A 25219-nucleotide genomic window follows, 5' to 3' on the forward strand; every position below is an offset into this window, starting at 1 on the left:
TATCCAAATGCAATGCATGAAAAACTCCTTACTTGCAGAGAGCTTAAATTCCAATGAGGAGAACAATGAGGACCTATTTAAGTATGACATCACTAAGGAGTTCTTCTAGTGCAAATCTCAGTCACTTTCTGACATAATTTCCCACATGACTGATCTCTTGAACTTCACCATTGTTTCCAGAAGCTCACTTTCTTTGAGATTGAATAAGCTCTGAGACTCACACCTCCCCGTCCCTGGGAATTGCCCCTCTAATTGGAGAGGACGGAGTGTGGACATCTTAGAGCCACTTAATGAATGCTTACTCACTCACTCACTCACTCCAAACTTACTCTCACACTAGCAGGTCTTCATTCCTAAAGACAGGCCACCACCATGTGGTTATATTCAAATTCTCCCAAAGTCACAGGGTAACCCTGTAATGGGAAAATAGACTCCCCTTACTCACCACTATACACTAGACTCTTAAACCCCCACTGGTGTACTTCCTTTTTCACAAACCCATCCATTCTCAATGACAGCACATTAGATCACATATATAATCATTTACTTAATAAGGCGGAATTAATAATAATAATAAAACAAGTATTCACTTAAGATACATGTAGAAATAATAGATGCATCAAAATCCAAATAGAAACCTGGATCATACTCTCCCACCAATGCAATATTGGTGGGAAGGAATGGGCACACACTTAAAGCTATCAGGGAAAGACATCATTGAGGAAACACATTTGCTAAGGGTAATGCACAACTCTGGAACTACAAACTTCATTGTCCTCTTTCTCATTCAGTAACTGTCCACAAAATGTCCTTGATGAATGTGACTTCTGTGTTTAATTGATGCTTCCACCATTCAGTTGAGTAGATCCACTCTGTGCACTAGACGGCAAAGTCTCAGTCAAATTAATGGATGAACTGAAGTGATTTCTTTGACTCTTTGCTTCCAAGTTGTTCTATATTCAACTAGACTTATTCTCAATAGCAAGTGCTTTATCTATCATTTTCAACTGTAAAGTTAGCTGATGTCTTCAGAGGAAGTAGCAACACAATTTTTTAGGAAAAGGCAACAACCTTTATCTTAAAGTTGGCAAACGTCTCATTGACTTCCCTTGCAGGATTTCTTCTTTTTCTCGATCTCTCAGAAACAACAGATGAAAATGCAGAGAGGTATCTTCTGTTTTCTCTCCATCTTTCCTCTCAGAAAAAAAATCACAATAGAGAGTATATTCACTCTTCCTTCTATCACTCAATAGTAGGTAACAGCAGAGCATGCTTTAGACTCTCTTTGGCCAATTGATCTGTCCAGCAACTAGTGACCGTACAGAGAGAATTAAAAGTCTCTTATTTAAAAAGCTCCAATTTTTTTTAACTCTCATATAATTCTGAGTTCAATTTCTGTGTCCTCTCTGTGAATGATCCCATACTAGTTTATGGTTATAACCAAATTCTCATAATTTTGTCTATAATAAACATAGTGATCATGATGTAATATTTCCCTACTTATTAACTAAAAGTTCTTCCTTTTTAAAATTCAAATCAACAAAGCACTCTGTATCTTACATTTGCTCCAATATACCACAACTTGTCATACTGAAGTGAGCAACTGCTGTTTTAGAATGCTGAGTCAAGACTTTATTTTGGTAACTGCTTCTCTTAGAACTCTGAGCAGAGTTATGTATGTACCAGACAAGTAAACTGTCAAGGCAGCCAACTCAATAAGTGTTTTTCTCATAAGCAGACTCATGCCTCAGATAAGTGAACTGTCAAGGGTTATTCCTTCAATGGGTCAATAACTTATAAGTATATTCAAAATAATTATAAAGAGAATAAATATAAAGTGGTTAAATACAAGGTATTTTGAGAGGTAGGGAACTATCAATTGAAGAAATCAAGAAAGGTTTCATATAGAAGTTAGTGCTTGAACTACATCTTTAAGGAAAAGGTGGATTCCATGAGCTACAAGTCAAGAGGAGGTACATCCCAGGCATGGGAGGCAGTCAGCATAAAGGCACAGAGAAGGAAATGAATGGAAAGTGACATGTACTGTTAGTCACAATCATACTAGTAAGTGAACTGGAGCAGGGAGGAGAATGTAAAAGAGGGTTGTTGCTGGGAAGTTTTTTTATTAAAAAATATATCAGGAGAGGCTAGGTGGTGCAGTAAATAGAGCACGAGCCCTGGAGTCAGGAGGACCTGAGTTCAAATGTGGCCTCAGATACTTAAGACTTACTAGCCATGTGACCCTGGGCAAGTCACTTAACCCCAATTGCCCTTCCTTCCCCCCTCCAAAAACAAATATATAAATTAACAAAAATGAATATGCTAGAAAAAGATGACTGTTGTACAGAGTTAGGACTAAAGTCAGGGAAGGTAGGAAGAAATCTAGAATGGAACACAAGGAGTGTGTGACAATGGACAGTTTTTTGTTTTTTTTTACCATTTTTCAAAACAAATTCATTTCAATGTCTTAACATTCTGTACATGGTACATAGGTGTTTGTTGTTGTTGCTGCTTTTGATTACGTCAAGTTGAATGTTTTACATTTCAAGTGCAAAGACTCCAGATGTCCAGGAACACACTAAGTGAACAGTTTCAAACTTCAAATTGCCTTGTGAACCTTGAAAATGGATTTGGGGAGGGGCTGTAGGAAGATATTGGCTTTCAAAGATAAGAAGCCTCAGGGCATTCTGTGCAGAGTCTATCACCAGAGTCTAGCTTAACGGAGAAAGACCCTGGGCAAGAGCCAAATAAGTACCTTAGCAGCATTTGAGAGCAGTGTCTGATGTCTCCAGTGGAAGCCCAAAATGAGAGTAGCTCCTGTGCCCAGAAATGGTGGAAGGATCCCATTCAGTACCTAAATTGAGGAGGTCCTGGAGTTCAGTGAGTCCAGAAAAAAAACCACTAAAGCAGTGCTAAAGTCCCTTATAAAAGGGGACACTATACTCAGGATGGGGCAGGTCATGCCCACACCATTTATTATGGAGCTTGACATAAACATAGCTCAAGATATCTTCCCTCTCCATTCCCAGCTTCATGAGTAAACCAAAGAAAACTCCAAACATGAGGAGATACCTTGGTTTGAAATATGCCTAGGTGTTAAACCCTCAAAGAAGATAGGGACTCCACAAGTCCTGGTAAAACCTTGAGAAAAAAAATACCCTGGGCACAGGGGGTACTTGGAGGAAATGAAATGAGATACAGGATGCAGAAGCTAGGGAGAAATAAATGGTAATGAAAACTGAATTCTTAGATTAGACAGGGGAAAACCTTACCCAAGAAATGGATGCTCTGAAAATTAGAATGGACCAGAGAGAAAACATCCTAACAATACAATAAAAAATATCAAAATAAAACAAAAAAAATAAATTAGAAAAAAATAAAGCAATAAGACAATCTAAGATATATACCAGAAAAAACTACAAAGAATTATCAGACTAGGGTGGCCAGGTAGCACAGCGAGTAAGAGCACCAGCTCCAGTGTCAGGATGACCTGGGGATCAAATCCGGGCTCAGACACTTAGCACCCACCCAGAAACACCTGGCCATGTAACCTTGAGCAAGTTACTTAACCCCAATTGCTTAGGGGCAGCCAGGTGGCTCAGCAAGTAAGAGCACTGGCTCCAGTGTCGGGATGACCTGGATCAAATCTGGGCTCAGATACTCAGCACCACACCCAGAAAAAAAATGGCTGTGTAACCTTGAGCAAGTTACTTAACCCCGATTGCTTAAAAAAAAAAAAAAAAGAATTACGAGACTACCTAAAAATTATGATCAGGAAAAAAAAAAGTCTGGATGCCATATTTCAGGAAATTATAAATGAAAATTGCCCAGAATATTTGGAACCAGAAAGCAAAGTGAAAATAGAAAGAATCCACCAGCAAACCTTGCAAATACCTTGTGCTTGTTCTGATGCTATTTCATAGCTGTCCTGCACAATCTGGGTTATTCCCTACAGGCACTGCTGGGATGAGTGCTACCACAATTGTACTATGCCTCCACCAACAGGAGGCAAACAAGAAGCAACATGGTTTACAGGTTAGACCCTCAAGAAGACCCCCCCTTCAAGTTTTGCCCTGTGGCACATACTGACTGAGACACTGGGAAGTAACATAGCCTTTGAGTACCCATAGGCAGCTCTCTCATTATAAATTGATAGAAGATGCCAATCCACACTAGTGGAAGAAGTTTGTCACTACATTCATAAAATCACAAGTTTGGTAAAAAAAAAAATTTAAATAAAAATTAAAAAGAGAGGGCAACCTCTGCTGTGGTCTACATCTGAATCAGCCTGGAGGAGGAGTCTCACCTGCTGCTTAGACTAAGTTCTTCTGCATGACTGTGGGTAAGTGATAACATCATTCTCTCCTCCACTCCCTTCCTCTTTTACCTGAAGACTTCCCTTCTGCCCCATGACAGTTTCATATGCAAATGAACTGTTAAAAGTATACAGACAGAAACTCTTCTTTCATATATGTAACCTAAAATCTTCTCAAAGTCAAGTAATGACACACTTATGTAACATGTACAAAGCACTTTTAATACAACACTTATAGAATAGGAGATCTCATGAAAAATGACTTAAATGAACTCTGAGCAGATGGGAATACTATCATTACAAAAGAAAATAATCTAAAACCCTGCTTATGCTTTTTCTCCATAAACCATCATCCTTTAATTTCCCATTATCATAAATTATACCCCTCCTGCTAAAGGAGCTTCCAGGTGGGTTATGGACACCTTTAGTTTAGGAAATAAATTTAAAAGAAATTTTAAAAAAGAATTGGGAAATGGGTATTGTCTAGCGCGGAGATGTTACATAAAATCCAAATCACTGAAAGGATGCTCCAATCTGATTGTGTTCATATAGTTCTACCATATGACCTTAATACTTAAACAGAATTCTTATTTCACAAATGTGGTTATTCCCTTCAATGGTGTAGAATGTGACCCATCCATGCTTTCTCATCCTGGGCAGTTTGTATCCCTGTACTCATCCAAAACAGCTCACCCAGTGTCCTAAGGACTTTCCCCTCAACCTCTTGATGAGCTTGATGTAATCATTATCAAGGGGAAGATGGAATCTGACATAAAAACAAATACTGAGCTAGATTTCCTGATACTGGAATCTGATTTCTATTGCTTTTCTCTTGGGTTCTCATTATTTGCCTACAGGTGAAAGTACATGGCAGTGAATGATAGTAATTATAATAGCCTTACTCTAAAATATAGCAGAATTGCTTTTACAAAGCTGGGGGGGGGGGGGAGATGCAGTTTAATAATCCTACCACAGTTTAGAAATGGTGCATCAAGCTTTTATTCAATCCAATAAACATTTATTAAATGCTTACTATGTACAAGAAACTGCCAGATAATAGGAATGAAAAGATTGAAAATGATACAATCTCTGCATTCAAGGGATACTTGACATAATGGAAAGTTCATTGGATTTTAGAATCCAATGTAGGTTCAAATTTGGGCTCTGCTAGAAGTGAACTGAGCAGATCACTTACCTCTCTTGGCCTCAGTTCTTCAAATGTAAAAGGAGAGGTTGGATTAATGGGCCTCTAAGGTTCTTTGTATGTCTAAGTCTACATATAACTATTATACAAGTTATAATGTCAGAAGTGCATAGAGAATAAGTTAGGCCAAGTAGCATAAGAGAGTCAATGGAAACTTTATGTCTATATGAGGGTCAAGTAGACTGGGAGAGTAAGAAAGACTTCCAAGGGGAGGTAGCACCTGAGCTGGACTTAGGAGGGAAGAATTTTTAAATTTTATTTAGTTTTCTCTTGTTTTTACATCACCTTCACTTCTAAATCTCCTTTCCTCTTAGACTCTTACCTAGTGAGTCACATCTTAAATAAAGATTTTTAAAAGGGATAAAAAAAATTTAGAAAAACCAACTAACGCAACATGTCTGAGAGTAAATATAATATTCCATGTCCATGGTCTCCTATCTCTGCAAAGAAAAGAAAGATGTCCATTTTCTCAACTCTTTTCTTTGGGGAAATTGGTCATTATAATTACGCAGTTTTCAGAGGTTTTTACCCCCAATTTACATTATTGTAATCACTGAGCATGGTTGTTGGGTTTTTTTTTTAGCTCTGTTTACTTTGAATCATACAGACAAATCTTCCCATGCTTTTCTGAATTCTTCACATTCATCTTTTCTTGTGTCAGTCATATTCCATGACATTCGTGTACCACCAAATCAGTCACCTTCAGTTGGAAGATGGGCACACATAGTTCTTTACAATCACACAAAGGGCTGCTATGAGTATTTTGGTATATAACAGGTCTGTATAACGTACACCTGTCAAAGGATTTGGGGCAGCTATCACATGACCTGTGGCAACCAATCATCTTGCTTTGGATCATATGATAGCCACACGAAATCCTTTGGCAGTCTACAAGCAGCTAATTGACAGTTTTATTGTGCAGCCCTGTTGTATATGGTGCTTTCTGTCTTTAACTTTGTTGGAAGCTAGGTGCCTAACCTGGGATCAGGAAAATCTGGCCTCAGATATTTAATGAGCTGTGTGACCCTGGGCAAGTCACTTAACTACCCTCTGTTTGCCTCAGCTTCCTCATCTGTAAAATGGAGATTATAATAGCACCTATCTTCCAAAGTTGTGGTTAAGATCAGATAAGAGAATTATAAAGCACTTAGCATAGTGCCTGGCATGTAGTAAATGCTATATAAATGTTAGTTATTATTATTATATAACTAGTCCTAGGCTCTTATGGTCAAACAGTACAGCCATTTTAATCTCTTAGGAGGAAAGAATTTTAACAGACAGAAGAGAGTTTGCTGCAAACATAGGAGAGGATATGCATAAATATATGTGGGCAAAAGAGAAATAAATCCAACTGGGGAATGGTTAGTAGTCTGGATTTTCTGCACACAGAGTGAATAAAAGGAAGTACTGTGAAATAAAGATGGAGAGGTGGTTTGGAGTCACATTATGGATGAATTTAAATTACAGTTTAATGATTTTGTATTAGATTTTATTGCATGCATTTAGGTATTGGGGAAATGAAGATTAATGCTTTAAACTATAGCACAATCAATTGGTATTTCAACAAACAGGCTCCTACAGTACTTTGGAGGGGGAGGGGGATGTAAAGCAGTCAAGGCTTTTTTTTTTCTTCAGGAAGTGGCATGGATGATTCAGGATGTCACACTATTCTTCCCTCTTGAGTCAGGACTGAACTGGTGCACTGACATGGTAGAGGCTAGTACTCTCTCTTCCAGATGAATCAGATATTCTTAAAGATGTATTGTATCTTTTTTTTATTGCTAATTAATAGCAATTCTTAAAGAGCCCACAAAATAGGAAAGTTACAGAGTAACGACAAAGTCCCAGCCTACAAGGAATAACCAACCAAGTTGAAGCCCACTACACATAAACAGTAACACTTTCCCAAGAACATTTAAAAAGAATTTATTTCCATTCTGCCACTTTTAAGGGAAAGGCTACAGTGTCTTCCTATTTCTTTCATAATTAAACTCTAGATAAGAAGCAAATTAGAAAAAAAATGTTCCTATTCTGAGACCATAAAGGCAAAGTGAGACAAAGAATCTGACTTTCCACTCAGAGTTAGTGGAAAGATAGATGGATAAAATAATGGAAAACAGACTTGAGAAGAAAAGGTTAAGGGAACAGAAATGATTAAGTCCTAAAATGGGGAAACTGAAGGAAAATTAACAAGCTTCAATCATATGGAAGATTAAAATACAGAATTGGTAGAGCTAGAAAGAACCTCAAAGGACATCTAGTCAAACCCTTTCATTTTACACATGAGGAAACTGAGGCCCAGAAAGAATAAGTGACCTACCTAGAGTTACATAGGTAACCTCAAAGATGAAATTTGAACCCAGTTCCAAGGTGGGAACATTGGCCAAATAGCTAATATGCAAGACACTGTGATAAGCACCAAAGGACTCAAGGAATTTATAATCTAGAGGGCTGATATGATATACCCAGAAATTTTGTTCTTTATTAGTCACATTCGACTCTTCATGATGCCATTTGGAGTTTTCTTGGCAAAGACACTGGAGTGATTTGCACCATTTCCTTCTCCAACTCATTTAACAGATGAGGAAACTGAGGCAAACAGGGTTAAGTGACTTGCCCAGGGTTACACAGTTAGGTACTGTCTGAGGCCAGATTTGAACTCAGGAAGACATCTTCCTGACTTGGGGGCCCCACACTATCCACTACGCCTACACAGAAATAGCAAACTCCAAATGAAAGAAACACATGGCAGGGTTACAAAGTCCTCTGAGAAGTCAGAAAAGGGAAAGCTAGCACCCAGGAAGGCTTCCAGATTTAGGCAATGGCAAACAATGGATTGGGTCACAGAGGGAGAGTGTTGCTCTCCTCTCCAGATGTTTAAAAATAGTTTCACTTTTTAAATGTGATTTTGCCATCTTGGTAGCAAAGTGAGAGAATTGATGAACTAACCTACTTAATCAGTAAACCGCTTAAGCTCCTGCTACATATCAGACTCTGCGCTAAGAGCTGGGGCTACAGATACAAGAACTGAAACATTCTCTACTCTCAAAGTTCTTAAAGTTCCAATACTTTTTTGATGCCATTCAACTACATAATTTCCATTTTTTTTAGGTAATATTATTTTAAATCAGCTGCTATCTCTATTAGAAAAGGAAGCAACTGTAGAAATCAGTCTTAGAAAATGCTTTGTGAAGGACACTATTACATGCATTTTAGGTTTCTTTTCCCTTTTGGGGGAGAGGGGTGCTCGTATTACCCAAAGGACTTGGGAGGTACGAATAGAGGTTTCTGTAATACTATATGCCCTCTTTTCCCTCTTGCCAGGTTTTGCCACCTCATTCACCAAAACTATAGTTTTTCTTCCTCATTTTTAATGGAAAGTCTTCAAATTTTTGGTAACTTGGGGAAGTAGCTCTCACACTTTTAACATTTAGAACAGGAAATGCAATGAGTTATTATTACTCTGAAGCAGAGAACAGATAGTTTTAGTTGGCTCTTCTCATCATTTGGAAGGCAGTCTGCTGTCTTAAATATCAATATGTCACCAAGGAACTTAGGATCCTAGGTATATTTTAAGGGACATCTAGACCAACATCTTCGCACTTTCCTAGGTAAGAGCAAGACAAAATAAATATTTGTTGAGGTTGGGCTTCTACCACACAACATGTCTCCTTCTGGATGTACTTTTAGGCAGAGGACACATAGAATATCAGAATAATATTCACATTGACCTTGCTCAGAATCTCTGAGTCGACAGTTCTCTCTGTGATTCTTGCTTACACCACAAAGATGGATATAGCAATAAATAGCTAACACTCTTATAGCACATTAAGGTTTGAAAAGCACTTTAAATACACTTTGTCAGAAGATCATAGATTTGCAGATGGAAGGGGCCTTAGAGGTCATGCAGTCTCACTCTCCTATTTTTCAGATATGGAAACTGAGGCCCAGAAAGGTTAAGTGATCTTTCCAAGGAGCTGTGGCCAAGGCAAAACTTGAACCCAGGTTTTCCTTTAACATCAGTGTTTTACTCACTACACAATGTTACCTCATAACAACTTTATAAGGTATATTTTATTATTATACCAATTTTACAGATGAGGAAACTGAGACTAAAAGAGATTTTCCCAGAATCACACAGGTAGTACCTGAACTGCTCCTAGCAACTAGGTGTCAAAGGACAGTACAATGAACAAAAAGTATTATATAAAGATCACACATGAGAATTTTATTAAAAGATTACTATTTATATTAAGCCAGGCACCACGACTGGGACTAGGGATATACAGCCTTTGCCTGCATTTTTTTTTTTCGTAACACAGAGTCATTAGCTTTGAGATAGGAGACAGATTTCTAGATTTAGGGCCCATATTGCTGATTTCAGAGTCTTATCTTTGGTTACCACAACTAGAGTACAGGAATTCTGTCTTTGCAACTAAATCAGTTCTCTGAAGTGAAGGTGATACTATGCAAAAAAAAAAAAAGATCTTTTGATACCTTAAGCCCCTCCCTACAGCTTCTTTACTGAGAGATTAATCTTGCTAAACCAAGATCTAAATTCCCTTAAAGATCTTAAGAGAGTTTTTCTCCAAAAGAGATAATGATTCATCTAGAATCACCACACCACTTTTTATTTTTAAAGCAATTGGGGTTAAGTAACTTGCTCAAGGTTACATGGCCAGCTGTTTTGTGTGGGTGTTAAGTATTTGAGGCTGGAACTGATCCCAGGTCTCCCAACTCCAGGCCACCTTACTCACCTGGCCACCCCTACCACACCACTTTCTACTAGATCAGTCAGTCAATAAGCATTTATTAAACCCTAAAGATGTGACAGGTTCTGTGCAACCTGGGTTATGAAGAAAAGCAAAAATACAGTCCTGACCTCAAGGAGCTCACTTTCTAAAGAGGAAGACATTTCAGTAAGTATGTACATGCAAGAAATATATAATATACATGATAGGTAATCTCAGACTGGAGAGGGATGGCAGTAGGGTAGAGGAGATGAAAGAAAAGAAGGTGATGGTAAGGATAGGGAATGGACCCAAGACAGACTCCTGAAGAATTATCCTAAGATCTACTAACCCTCTCAAAGCAGTTGACTTTTATGCCCAAGCATTGTTAAGTTCTTAAGGGATCTGAGTTATCAACCACATTTTATTGGAAATAAAATGAAGAAAGGCAGGCAGTAACACAATCATATGTAAGAAAACTAAAGGAAGTCATAGAATTCCCCACTCTTTCTCAGAATGGTATGCTTTAAAAGTTTCAGGGGTGAGGGATATTCATGTCAAATCTTGTTATTTTTTTCTTCCTATGTTTAACTTCATATCCTTATGAAGGAATTGATTATTTATTATAGAATGAGCTCCCTATCTTAGGGCTACTTTTACAGATAGACTTATTTTGGTTCATGCTGGTATATTCTGGAAAAAAAAATGTTGTCCAGAGTGTATATGTTCTTGTCTTGTCTTTGCTGCTGAGTGATGATTGTTCCTCTACAGTAAAGCAGGATGATGGATTTGGGTGGTTTGGGGACAGGTGTAGGGAACAACAGCCACCTGACTTCTCCTCAAAGAGGGGGCTACCACAGCAATGGTTTAATGTAGAAGTTCTTAATCTGGAGACCATGAACTTGGTTTTTTAAGGAACTATTTTGATAACCGTGCTTTCATGCAATTAGTTTCCATGATAGTCTGATGGGTCTTATTTAAGTATTAAAACATTACCCTGAGAATAATCGGGTACATAGGCTTCATCAGACTGTCAAAGGGGTCCATCATGACAACACAAAAGGTTAAGAAGTCCTTGTGTAACGAATCCAAGGCTGTATGTCTAGAGGCTTCCTACCTTCCTCCTGGCCTAAGTGCTTAGTTTCATGGTTCTTAAATTGTGTGTGTGTGTGCGTGTGTGTATGTTAATGAATTTTTACTCTGAAATATTCTAGAATTTATATTTGGATTAAAAAAAGTGTTTTGTTGACCAAACTTTGGAATCAACAAGATATTTACGTGCTTCCTAATTTCTTTAAATCAGCAGTGCAAGATGTCATTCTGAACAGAGTACACACATGCATTCACATCCAAATGCTATTCCGAAATTTTGAAAATCAGAGCTTCATTAAGTATATTTCATGGTACTGTGTCAAGTACAGCCCACTTTTTCAGAAGGATGTTTGAGTATTGCGGTAACCTCAGAGTCATTAAATCTGAATACCAGTCCTCTTCCCTTTCTTCCTTTCTATCCCTGGAATTTAGAAGGTTATCACAATTGAGAGTGAAAGTAAAAATGCTAATCTCCCATTTTAGCCTTTGAAAGTAAATAATCAGTATCATTTCAAAGTTGCTTACTAGCCTAACCTGACATATTACTCATTGATAAAAATATCTTTTGCTCACAAAGTTTGGTTATCTGTCATATAAATAAATAAAAGTGGATTGGTTATAAAAATGCCAATCAACTTTTTCCATCTACACTTACCAAAACCCACCATGAGCTATCTGACAGCAATAGGCATTAAAAGCTTGAAAAACATAATACTTATAAAATATTTATAAAGTTGAATACTTGAAGGAATAGATGAAACATTAATAGCAAAAATGAAGCTCATACTATGTATCAAGGGTGATGCTGAGTGAAGGGGGTGCAAATAGAAAAGACAGTCTCTGCTCTCAAGGAGTTCAAATTCTAAGAAGGGAGACAACAGAAATGGAATTTAGCTCCAAGTCATATGGAGAAGCCTCATGGTTCTCAAAATGCAACAGCAAAGCAGATATAATGTCTCTTCTTCAATGTGATTTCCACGGATAAAACTATATGTTTCTAATGTTGGACCATGGGGCAGTGCCAAGGTCTTTGGTGGCAAGAGCTTTATTTTCTGAGTCTTTAGTATGTGTGGTTGCAGCTCCAGGCTGCTTTCGAGGATGATGGCTGAGGGCACTGGGCTGGAAGCATTGCCATTCCCAGAGTTCCTAGGTTCAGGGTCCTAGGCTGTTTCTACCAGGATCTGAGTGGAAATGGTGATCAAAGAGATGATGGTAGAGTCTGACTTGCCTGGCACAAACTGTCTCCTGTCTCCCCTTCATGGTGCTTTGCTGCTCTGTGGGTGGCAGTTGGTAGGGATGGCTGGTCCTCTCTCCACAGGGCTTGCTTCCTAAGAAAGTGACTGTGAGGACTGGGCTAGAAGCAATACCAGTGGTCTGGGAGGTGCTGCTATTCCCAGGGCTCCTGTGACAGGATTGTTGGTCATATTTTCCATTTTCATTCATAATCGTACTTGAATGTATCTTGAATTTTTTTATTTCAGGCTATTTTTTTTCCAGGCTATGTGTGGACTTGTGGTGATTATCATGACTTCCCTGAATGCAAAATAACCAAAATCACAAAGCTATAAACAGGATATATGTTGGAGTCTAAGGAACCATAATCAATGGGATTTCACTCATGTGCTACCATCCATTCCTGGTTCTTCCTTCCCACGGGAAAAAAAACCTAAGTCTTTAAACTTTCTGACTTGGGCAGGAGAAATACTTGCCCAGAGAGAGCACCTAGCTTCTTCTTTGAACAAGTTTCTATTTCATGGTGGAAGCAATCTGGAAAAGAAATACCTCCCAAACCCCCCTCCCAATTCCAGTATTAAGCTCACTAATTAAATGTTATACTTGAGAGGTGTTTAAAAAGCAACTGAAAGCAGAGAGAATGGTATCAATGATCACTAACAGAACCATTAAAGTTAAGTTACTATCAGACAGTCATAAACTGTGTCTGCTGATTAGGGAATATACTGCCCTCTCAGTGTCTGAACAGACTCTAAGTAACATATTCCTGTGACAAAGAGCACAGCAAATGCCAGTCACTTGACTGACTACTCTAATATTAGGAGAGAGACTGAGGGGAAACTTGCCTGGTGATGTCTGCATAGAACCATCTTGTTTGCAGAAAGTCAGAATTAGAAATATTGACCCAGAACAGATGAGTACAGAGGGACATACCTCTCCATACAAAATATGATGTGAATATACATACATTCATCATACATACCAACATAAATCCCAATGCCCAATTATCTGTACATCTCACAAGCAATTTGAAACCTTCATGTTTCTGTTTGCCTTTTTTTAAACCTGCTTTTCTTTTCCCTGAACTTTGAGTCAGAAGGGAAGAGGCAAATTATAACTATGATTTCATACATAAATATACTAAAAAGAGTTACAAATGGTAACTGGAGGAAAATGTACAAAGAGATTGTAACAGTGAAACTTTGCAACAAGCCAAATTATTGGTGTAAAGGTTCTAGAAGAAAAAAATGATCTGGTTGAACAAGTAATTCTGTGTACTTCCTCTATGATTTATGGACATGAAGAGTGACTACAGTTTTAGAATGATGGGTAAGGGAGGCAGGAATGCAGTTGGAGTTATTTCAAAGTAAATTTCCCTTCAGGACAACAAATGCCCCAGGGTGGCTAGGTGGCACCATGAGTAAAAGCGCAGCCCCGGAGTCAGGAGGACCCCAGTTCGGCCGGCCTCAGACACTTAACACCCCCCCACACACAAAAATAGCAGTGTAACCTTGGGCAAGTTACTTAACCCCAGTTGCCCTCCAAAAAAGGCAACAAAAAAAATGCCCCAGTAGTGGGCAGCTTTCTCAAGGAGAGGTATTATTTGTGGAACCTAGGTGAAGATATACAGGGAAAGGGCAAAAATGACTCCACTCTTTCAAGAATTAAACATACCATTTTGGAGAAGATAGGTAACCTGATATAGAGAATAGGAAGGGGTAGGGTAGTCCTTGCAGTCAAAAATCCTGGGGTTCAGGTCTGGTCACTGACATACCTATTGGCAGCAAGTCATTTATCCTCTCAGCAACAATGACCCCCCCCACCCTCCCCCCACACCCAAGAAAACCAAACCAAACCTATAGGTTGCAAAACAGTTGCAGATCTGCACTGGTAGAGGGAATTTCCTCACCTGGTGTTCCCTACCCTGATAAAAGTCACAGGTCCAAAAGTGTTAGAGAAACAGTTTCTGTTTTCTTCTTTCTACAATGTAAGAACAGGAAAGTAAAGGACAGTGAAGTGGGGAGAGATGGAATTTTAACAGTGACACAGCAGCTAAAGTTCACCTAACACCTTCTCCAACAATGTGGTGAGCAGAGCAGCTACAGCTCTGGGACTTCCCTTTTCCTGGTCTCATAAAACATGCCTTTATTGACCTTCGAAGGTACATCTTTATTGTTTTATTTTCCTGATAAGAGCTGGATAAGAAAATCTGAGCTCAGCTATTCATTTGTCAACACAAAGGCTATTTTTAATGAATTGATTTTAATTTTTTTTGAGGGATGGGGAAGAGTATCAAGGGAAGCATCTTAATTAAGCATTCTTGGTAAACAAAAGAGGGAACTAAAATTCCCACAGATTACTGTGATTCTACAAGGACTGAGGTTCTCTGAGTTAACATTCACTATTTCCTATAAGCAAAAGTCTGGTACTCAGGGGATGACTGGGTGACAGCAATGATCAACTGGAAGAGGGCTCCCATCCTGGAGAACTTCCTCCTCCACCAGCACCCTCCCCCCTCATCCTCCCCACCCCCAGCCTGGTGATTTTTTTTTCCTGAGGACTCCGAGGTCCTCCCATGGACCCTTCTTTGACAAGAAATGTCTGCAGAAGTACAAAGATTTGTCTCTGTTTCTAATTGGCCTCTCCTCTCTGGCCTATCACCTCAATAAAATCTGTGCTACCTTTACATACTGGGACACTATAAAAAGTTCAAAGTCACAACTGTGTGCTGTGTTTTCATAAAGTGAATACGTATATTTTTTACTATCTACAAAGTCATAAAAGAGGGATGGGGGGTTGGTAAGAATCCGTTGTCTACTGTTACATATGGAGACAATAGTTCTCACATAGACATTTCTAAAGTTCATAATACAATTGCTGCCCCACACATGTCTTTATATTGTTTTTTTATTACAGGGGACAGGTGATGGCCCAATGAATAGAGCAGTGGGCATAGAGTCAGGAAGACATTAATTAAAATCTAGCCCCAGAAACTTATAAGCTGTGAGACCTGGGCCAGTCATTTAACCTGCACCTGCCTCAGTTTCCTCAACTATAAAATGGAATAATAATACCATTTGCCTCACAGGGTTGCTGTGAGGTTCCAATGAGACATTTGTAAAAGCACAGTACCTGCCATATAGTAGCTGCCAAATAAATGACTCTCTGTCTCCCTCCCTCTCTCACTCTCTCTTCCAATCTCACTCTCTCTCTCTCTCTCTCTCTCTCTCTCTCTCTCTCTCTCTCTCTCTCTCTCTCTCTCTGTCTCTCTGTCTCTCTCTCTCTCCCTCTCTCTCTTCCAATCTGTCTCTCTTCCTATTTCTCTCTCTTCCAGTCTGTCTTCCTATCTCTCTCTTTCAATCTCTCTCTCTGTCTCTCTGTCTGTCTGTCTCTTTCTCTCCCCTTCCCCTTTTATGTTCCCTTGGGATATATAGCCATGACTTTCAGCATCACATGAAACTTTTCTATTTCTCACTTAATTGTACTTTATCCTGTCTGGAAAGATATTCTTCTCAGGTAAATTTCATGTAGTTAAAGAAGCACAATTATGAGGAAGTTGTTTTTGTGTATGTTGTTTTTTTAAACCCTTCCCTCCTAAAGCTGAGGCTTTTTGGCATATTGTGAGAATATGAATAAGTCTCAGGTTACTGAGAAATAACAATGACAGTAATAATGATGACAAGTAAGTAACATTTCATTTTCTGGAAAAGGTACTTGCTTGAAACTTCCTCTTTTGCCATAATGCACAAGAAATTCCCCAGTTGTAATCAAATAAGTCAAACAATACAATCTCTAGGAAACCTTGCACCTGTAGCAGCAGCCAGAGCTGTATGCATTGGAAATTTCAATGGACTGCAAATGGCACTGCCAAGGTCTGGAAGGAATGGAGTGGACCCATGGGAGAAACAGTTGTCATCAACAGTGTACCGAACATTGCATTTTTATCTGCTTTTCAAAATAAGTAGAAGTCTGTCTGGGGGCCTGGGATGAGTCAGTAAAGCGAGCACATAAACCCTCCTCCCAATATTATCGTTAGATAATTGGCAAGTGCAGTGATTTCTTTTCCCCCTGCTGCCAGAAACATCCTGTCCCGTTGCAGATAAGTGCAATTAAAAGGGTCTAAAGGAAATCTGTGAAAAGTGACCTATGCTGAGAATCGCTATGAGAGCTCATACTGGACATTTGTACCTTGGGGAAAAAATAGTTTGTTTTTCTGGTGATTTCTCACTAGAATCTGAGGCGTTATGAATTTTTTTTTTTACAATTTAATTCTATTCAACAAACATTCACTGAGCACTTATTGGGTGCCTTGGACTATATACATGGCATAAAGGATACAAATAGACAAATTAAATATCCTCTACACTATTGCTCATCATCAATTGTAGAAATGGGATTCCACCTCCAACTCCCCAGAAAAGCATGTGGCTACATAACTAGTTGGCTATAAGTAGGATTTTTTCCCCTAAGATTGTATTTCATTAGAGCAGGGTTCTTCAGCTCAAGTGAAGTAGTCCCTTGCCTAAGTTGCTGAACATATTAAGCAACATCTGAAGTGTCTGATTTTTTTTTTCAAAATCCATCAGGTTTTTCTGCTTTCTTCATTTCCAATCATCCCAGGTGACTTTCTAATCAAAATTCTTCTTGTTGTTCAGTAGATTTTCAGTTGCGTCCAGCTCTTCATGACCCTGTTTGGGGTCTTCTCGGCAAAGATACTGGAGTGGTTTGCCATTTCCTTCTCCAGCTCATTTTACAGATGAGGAAACTGAGGCAAATAGGGTTAAGTGACTTGCCCAGAGGCACAGAGCTTCTAAGATTCTGAGGTCAGATTTGAATTCAGAAAGATGAGTCGTTGGCACTCTATGCATTTTGCCACCTAGCTACCTATTGATTGTGAGGACTGGCTCACATGTATGTAAAATACTCTATAAACATTAAAGTGCTAAAGAATGTAAGTTTAAAATTATTATTTATTCAGATAAGGAATGTTTCAGAACTGGTACAGAGCTCCCAGGGTTGTTGTTATTGGAAGGTGGCCCCAGGAAGCGATCTTAGTCCAGGGCAAACCTGACCTAAAACAAAAAGGTTTTGCCAAAACTACACAAGCTTCAGGGAAGTACTGCATTTGACCCCCATTAGCCTCAGGTCATCACCCTTCCATTCAGTTGTCACAGAAATCTAGAATCTCTTTCTGGCACAGTTACCTAATATTCTCAGTATTCATTATCCTGGCTGGGAAAATGGAATACTGGTAGCATAAAGTAGTAAACAGTGCTGCCACAGGATCAGTAATACTTGGGTGAAGATACTGTCTTTGACGACAATTAGTCATGTGACAATGGACAAGAAATAATAATGATAATAGCTAACATGTATATAGCACCTAACATTTGCCTGAAACTAAGTTAAAGACTTTACAAATATCTCATTTGAACCTCACACAACCACCCTGGGAGATAGGTGTTATTACTATTCCCATTTTACAAATGAGAAAATTGAAGCAAACAGAGGTTTATAATTTGAGGCTCAAATGAGTAAATGCATATAATTTGCAAACTTTTAAGTGCTAGATAAATGTCACTTGTAATGTTAAACATTTATAAATTTTCCCTAGTCCCTTGGAACAAGATGTTTTCCCCCTACTAAGACTCAGTGTGCTTATGAAGAAGGATTCAAAGAGATACACAAAGGCAGAATAATTGGGGTTAAGTGACTTGCCCAAGGTCACACAGCTAGTAAGTGTTAAGTGTCTGAGACTGCATTTGAACTCAGGTCCTTCTGATTCCAGGGCCAGTGCTCTATTCACTTCGCCACCTAGCTGCCACACTTCTAAGTTTCTAAAGTGCTTTGGTAGCAACTATTTCAACACGATAACATTCCTGATGATATTCCTGCTTGACATAGCAGGGTAGGTGTTGTTATTCCTATTCTATTGATGAGGAAACTGAAGGGCAAAGAGGTTGAGCAACCTGATTAAGTTCACTAGTAAAAGATACTAATAGATACTTACTTATGTAATACACACACATTCGAATATACACATATGCCCACATATGTATACATATATGGAATTAAGTACCCTTTTCCTGAGAACTCTATTTTCTTCACTATTAGAGGTATGGGATGGAATTTAGAAACTAGTTTAGACCTTTTCTCCTACCCAGCCCCTTACTAGTTGACAATAGCCTAAATTAACATTTTAAATTTTGCCTCCTTTTTCTTCCTCTCCCAAAGTTTTTTTTGGACAAGATAATCACCAATGAAATACACATATGGACCCACAAATGCAAACACACAAAATATGGCAACAAGATAATCAGGAAGGAGTATTAGGAATCCATAACCTGGATAACATCCCTAAATGATTTATTCAAATAAGATAACATGAGATGTAAAGAGACTTCCAGGCCTTAAAGGGCTGTTTATTATTGTTATTGTTCACATATCATTTTGTTTTCTAAATTTTGCTCCCTAGCTAGACATTCTTTCCTAGCAGCATCGTTCTTTCCTAGCAGGGATTGTGGCAAGAAATGGGCTGGAGTCAGGAGACCAATACCCCAAAGCCCTCACCACTTATTCATCACAAGCTGGAACCTTTAGTTTCCCCCTTTTTAATTAGTTCCCTGCTTCTGGCTTGCTCACTATCACACCACTCTGTCCTTCCTTCTTTGGGAGCTTTGGAAGGCTTCTTCCAAGAAAAGTGTCCCGTACCTTGGTACCAGAGTTTCTGGATTTCCCCTTTTCAGCTGCTCTCCACCCCAGGTACCCCTCCCCCTTTTCCTATGAGAAGCTCTGGGAGTTGAAGAATGGGGATCATCATTTCTCAGTTGTATAAGGAAAGGGGGGTTGGGGTCCCGATTAGTGCACTGGATTAGAAGTGCTGTTTGAGAAATTACCGAGCTGAACATCTTGTGCTTGCTTTCCTTAAAAACAAAATAAAACACTACCCACCTCTCCTACAAAAGTACCATTAGCAATCCTCCACTAAAGTATCGTGCTTAATTACCAGCACCGTACAGAGGCGACCCTGCCTCCTAGAAGCTCGAGTTTTGGCAGGTTCTCCCAAACTAGCAGGGCTTCAGTTACAGGCCCAACCTAGACTCTGTGTCTTTTGTCGGAGGGCTGACCGGCTAATGTCCAAGAGGTTCGCTACCAAAAGCCTGGACGCCTGGTAATGCGAATCTGTAACTTTGGCCACAGAAACTCACGAAATTAGGTCTGATCTGCACAGACTGAGAAAATACTCGCCCCATGAACTCACAGATCTATAAAAGCACATAAATAGGAGAAAAAACATCAACATTGCTCGTTCCCACATCCCTGGGCTAGATGAAGCTGATGGCAGCAGCCCAGTTTCCCTACGGGTGCTTCCTCGCTTCTCCCAGCGGATCACACCGCTTTGGTACAGGAGAGGTTAAATAACAAGATGTGTGTAAAAGGTGTCTGTGTGAGTATGTAAGTGTATATATGTTACTGGGTGCGTGCGTGCGTGCATGTGTATGTGGCCGGGAGCTTCTAACAGGACCAAGCGTGGACGACAGAATACTGGTTATAGTGAGGATCTCCCCACGTTCGGCTCCGCCTGGCCAAAGTCCTCTAACCCCAACCCCGGTCCCTGCGTCCACTTCCAGGTCCTTACCTGTAGCGGGGCGAACAGGACGCACAGTCCGAGAAGCTGGAGGAGGTGGTGGAGGGGCCGCCTCCGGCAGGACGGGGCCATGGCGCGTACCCGCGCCTTTTCCCTCTAGCGCCTTCCCGGTAACACAGTTGCCTTGATGTCACCCTTGCCCCTCGTTAGCTGGAGCTCTCTCCCTTGGTCTTCCTTCCCTCCCCGGCCCTCCCCTCGCCACCTCCCCAGCTGCCCGCAGCCGTGCAGTCTTCTCCGGCTGGCCACCTGTCTCCCAGGCGGGCGCTGCGGCGGTGCCACCCGTCCACACCCCCTTTCTGCTGCGCCCACCCCCGCCCTCCCACGCTCGCTCCTCCCAGCTTAGGATCACCTCACTACAACACCCCCTCCCCCCAGCCCCTTATTTTCTGGAAAGGTGGAGATTCCTTGTAGGTGTAGGTGTAGCTCTGGGTGAGTGGGTGGGTGGGTGGGGGAGCCGGGGAGGTCTTGATGCTGAGGGGGTTTGGCTTTGCTTTCTGAAAAGTGAGGAAGTTGAGCTTGATTTAAAAAAAAAAAAAAATAAAGACTGGGGCATTCGAAGGTTAGGTGGGGAGAAAAGGGAGGGATCGAGATATTTAAAAAAATAAAATAAAAAGGGAAGTACAGGTTTTGCTTTACTCAATCCTCTTTGTCTGAGCTTTTCTGTCCAAATAGTTCACGTCCTATTTTCAGTCAGTTAGCTCCTAAGCTGGCTCTTTAGCCTTGAGAGCCTGAACCCACAGCTTTCACACATGCAATGAAAACCCCCTTTAAAGAACATTTTAAAAATAACCAAACCAAAATATTTCCTGGGTCCTGAAATAAGTAACACATAAGACAATCCTAACTTCTTTAGGGATATTGGGTGCTTTGTCTAAAGTAGAAGCAATGTTGGAAATCATAGGGTCTGGATTCAAAACCTTATTTACTTACTATCTTTGTGAGCTCAGATAGGGCACTTCGACCCTGGTTACACAAGTGGATGGGAGAGTGGGGGTTGTGGTGGTGGTGGGGGTCCTGATGGGCCTGATCAATTATATTCCCATATATATATATATATATATATATATATATATATACACACACACATATATAATATTATCGATTATATTCCCTAGATGAACTTAAGAGTGTCAGACTTTGAGAGAGAGCTCTCAACATCTGGAGTTGGGATCTTACTAATGAGGAGACAGCAGGAGTCTTCGGGAACAGAACCGAGGAAGCTTTCCTGTGTTTTTGCTGTGTTCTTAGGGTAAGGAAGGTTTCTGGTCCCCTCTAGCTTCTGGCTAAACTAAAATCTCTGGCTTGGACAATGAGAGAAAAACCAAAACTCCCATACATATGTAGCCCAGGCCTGCTCCTGACTTGGCAACTGTACTCTTTCTCCCTCTAGGCTGGCTGTTTCTTATATTGTTAGGTCTGGGTTTTGGTTTTGGTTTTCCAGAGTGGAAAAATGACCATGTGTCTAAAATCCCCTCTCTTAGCATGCTAGGGGTCACACTGACAGTGGAGGTGATAAACTGCTATAACTCATTGCTTTCACTCTTAAGTTCCCACAAGTGTTTTTCCCATTTACACAAAATCAGACACAATAATACTATTGATTCTTAAGCATGAACATTTACCAAATGAGAAGACAAAAAGCAAGAGTAATGATAACATTTACTTAATAGAAAGCAAAAGCAAGAATAATCATGGCATTACCTCAACATTAGTTTGCTGCTTCTGGCTTGCTCACTATCACACCACTCTGCCCTTCCTTCTTTGGAAGCTGTGGAAGGCTTCTTCCACGAAAAGTGTCCCATACCTTGGTACTAAAGTTTCTGGATTTCCCCTTTTCAGCTGCTCTCCACCCAGGTACTCCTCCCCCTTTTCCTACAAGAAGCTCTGGGAGGTGGAGAAAGGTTGATAAGAACAGGAATATCCAAAACACAATAGTCCACCCATTAAACTGCATCATATTCTCCCACAGATGCACACAGGGTCCAGGGAGAAAAAGAGTGCACACTTTTAGAAACATAGTAGGGAGGTATGAGAGTTAGGAAACCAATGTGCTTAGAGCAACTCACAACTGTAAAGCAGGCCTTGATGGCCTTGGTCTTTATAGAGAATAACCTGTGTTAGGTGCCATCAGCTGGGTAAGACAACTCTGCTATCTGCTCCTTTCTGTTCCCTATAGCCCTCCCACTGGACAAAGCTGTTTCTATACTGTTCTTAGGCTTTTTTTTTTTTTAAAGCACACAGACCCTCCTGGCAGGACACTATGAGAGTGTTAAGCTATTTCAGTGACAAGCTGTTCCCTCAAACCATAGAACTGCCTTAGTTCTCTGGGCAATCTCCCCAGATCTCTCTGGAGCTCTAAGGGGTTTTTTCCTCTCAAACAGTCACCACACTATACAACCTTTCTCTAGGCAGCTCTTCAAATAGACAGGATTCTATTTTGTCTGATCGACTCTTAGTAAAGCTATTTTGCTTTTACAACTGGCACAATGATGCAAAGCCTTTCTTTCACCTTCTGTTTCTCCCTCTCAAACAATAGAGAATAGTAAAGGACAGTACAAGCAAACTGAGAGATTTCCCCTTCTCTCAAGCTAAAACCAGAGCTAATGGGCAATTCTCTAGCCAATCAACTCTCAGCAAAGCAATACTTCTCTTCCAATCATTATGACTCCCAGCAAAACATGTGCAAACCATAGCTTTCAGGTGAGCATCTCTTAGCTTCTATCTTGTGTAAGAACCTTCTCTTATTACCTCTATTTTCTTCTGCCCGCAGCTCCTTCTACTCTCTGCCATTTATCTGGTCATCTCTTAACCTCTCTCTGATTATAATGCCTCCGACCAGTGTCTCTTTTTCAGCAGTAGCTCATCTCTATGATGTGATACTCAAAAAATCCACCTTTCTGTCAGGGCTGATCCCAACAATCCTTATATGATCTTTCCACAGTCCCCAAACAGTTTTTTGATTTATGCTTTATCAGCCATAGCCTTCAAAACTCTGAACACAGAACTATGCAAATGAGCTGTTGGACCATAGTGTACTCCAGTCATTTTAAACTCAGTGCTCTGCCTTCAAACAGATCTTTTCAATACAGTTTTCTGCAGGGCAGTATTCTTTTAGTCTCAAAATGTTGCGTTTCTCCCTTACCATTTTTGATCAAGGGACCATGTTTATTTTCAAGCTGATTTTATTAAAAGAGAAAAAATTTTTTGAAGCAGCTAGGTGGCATAGTGGATAGTATCCTGGACTTGGCAGCAGAAAGATCTGAGTTCAAATCCTGCCACAGACATTTACTAGCTGTGTGACCCTGCGCAAATTATTTAGCATCTTTCATCCCCAGTTTTGTCATCTGTAAAATGAAGAAAAAAATAACACCTACCTGATAGGGTTATTGTGAGGATCAAATGGCAAGTATTTTTTAAAGTGCTGTATAAATGCTAGCTCTTATTTTTTTTTTTTATCACATTTCAGCAAACAAAATGTCTTCCTAACAAAGGAACAGGACATACTGAACTATAGGCACCTCAAATTCAACCTGTTCAAAACAGAACTTCATCTTTCCCTCCAAAGCCTCCCCTCTTCCTCTCCTAATATTATTGGGAGCATCACCATCATCACCTAGGCTTAGATGTGCAAATCTGATTGTCAAATCTTGGCTTTTTTTTTTTTACCTTTACATCTTCTCTCCTATATCGCTCCTCTCTACTCAATATAGCCACCACCCTTGTACATAGCTTTCTAATTGGTCTCCCTCCCTTATTCAAGTCTTTCTTTACTCCCATCCATTCTCTACTCAGCTGATAAAGTGATTTTCTTGAAGTTAGGTAAATGTTAGCTACTCTCCCACTCAATAAATTCCCCAAACAAATATGAAATCCTTTGCTGGCATTTAAAGACCTTCATAACCTGGCCCTTTCTACCTTCCATTCTTCTTATGATTTACTCTCCTCCTCACACTCTACCATCCAGCTGCACTGGCCTGGTTGCTATTCTTTGCACAAGACACTCTCTGTACATTTGCACTGACTTTCCATTCCTCCTCTCCCACCATCCCAAACCCGGAATGCTCTCACACCTCAATTCTGGCTCCCAGTTTCCTTGGCTATCTTTAAGTCTTGGCTCAAATCTGACCTTTTGCAAAAGGCCTTTCTTGTTGCCCCATCACATCATCCCATTCTTCTAAGATTACCTTCCATTTATACTCTACGTACAGAATTATTTGCCTGTTGTCTTCCCCCATTAGAATGTAAGCTCCTTGAGGGCAAGGACTGAGATCTTGCCCTTTTTAGCATCCCCAGAGTTAGCACTGGGCCTGTCATGTAGTAGGCATTTAATAAACTATTATTGATTGACACAGGCACAAAAGACATTTTTTAAAAGAAGCAAAATTTATTTAGAAATTAAAGAAGTCAGCAGAGATTATTTTTAAATTGAATATTATTTATTTATCCTGACTATCACATTACCCCTTTAATATATGCATGTGTGTGTATTATGTATGTTCTTTTATACAGTACAAGAAAGGTCTATGACTATACATTTGTCACCAGTTGTTCCAGGCATATTCCTTTCCATTCCACTTTTAGTTCAGTAAGGGCAAAGATTGTATTGTTGTTTTACCTAGTTTTACTTATTAAATATTTTCTTCTAAGGATTTTGATGTATGTATAACTGTATATTGTATAAAAATAAGTTACAAATACATTCTTTTTAAAATTTTCAACATTCACTTTTATAAGATTTTGAGTTCTGATTTTTTTTTTCTCCATGGCAGATAATAATATGGCAGTAGCTCACACAGAATGCCCAGAAAGACCTTCTGGGGAAAGCCATGTTTGTTAGGACCCTGACATTTGATGCCAGGTAAAGATATAGTTTTTACTAAAGAGAAATGAACATAGGTTAGAATGGCATTTTCATTGTGGCACTTCATGAGAAATACCACAGCTTACTCCTGGCACATTTTCAACATTACCCTCTTCTATTTAAAAAAAAAATTAGG

The 25219-nt window shown here is 39.7% G+C and overlaps 1 protein-coding gene across 1 annotated transcript in view; it reads right to left on the bottom strand.

Moving 5' to 3' along the window:
* Window positions 1–20513, bottom strand: part of TNFRSF11A (TNF receptor superfamily member 11a) — a 125712-nt gene extending 105199 nt beyond the window's left edge. Inside the window, exon 1 of the mRNA XM_069100246.1 lies at window positions 20214–20513. Within this exon, the coding sequence (XP_068956347.1) occupies window positions 20214–20294 (81 nt within the window). The 5' untranslated portion in view covers window positions 20295–20513. The remainder of the gene's footprint in view (window positions 1–20213) is intronic.
* Between the last annotated feature and the right edge of the window lie 4706 nt (window positions 20514–25219).

This window comes from Petaurus breviceps, unplaced genomic scaffold (genome assembly GCF_028583685.1).
Source record: "Petaurus breviceps papuanus isolate PSGF00001 unplaced genomic scaffold, PetGlider_PUasm1.0 38, whole genome shotgun sequence".
Lineage (NCBI taxonomy): Eukaryota > Metazoa > Chordata > Mammalia > Diprotodontia > Petauridae > Petaurus > Petaurus breviceps.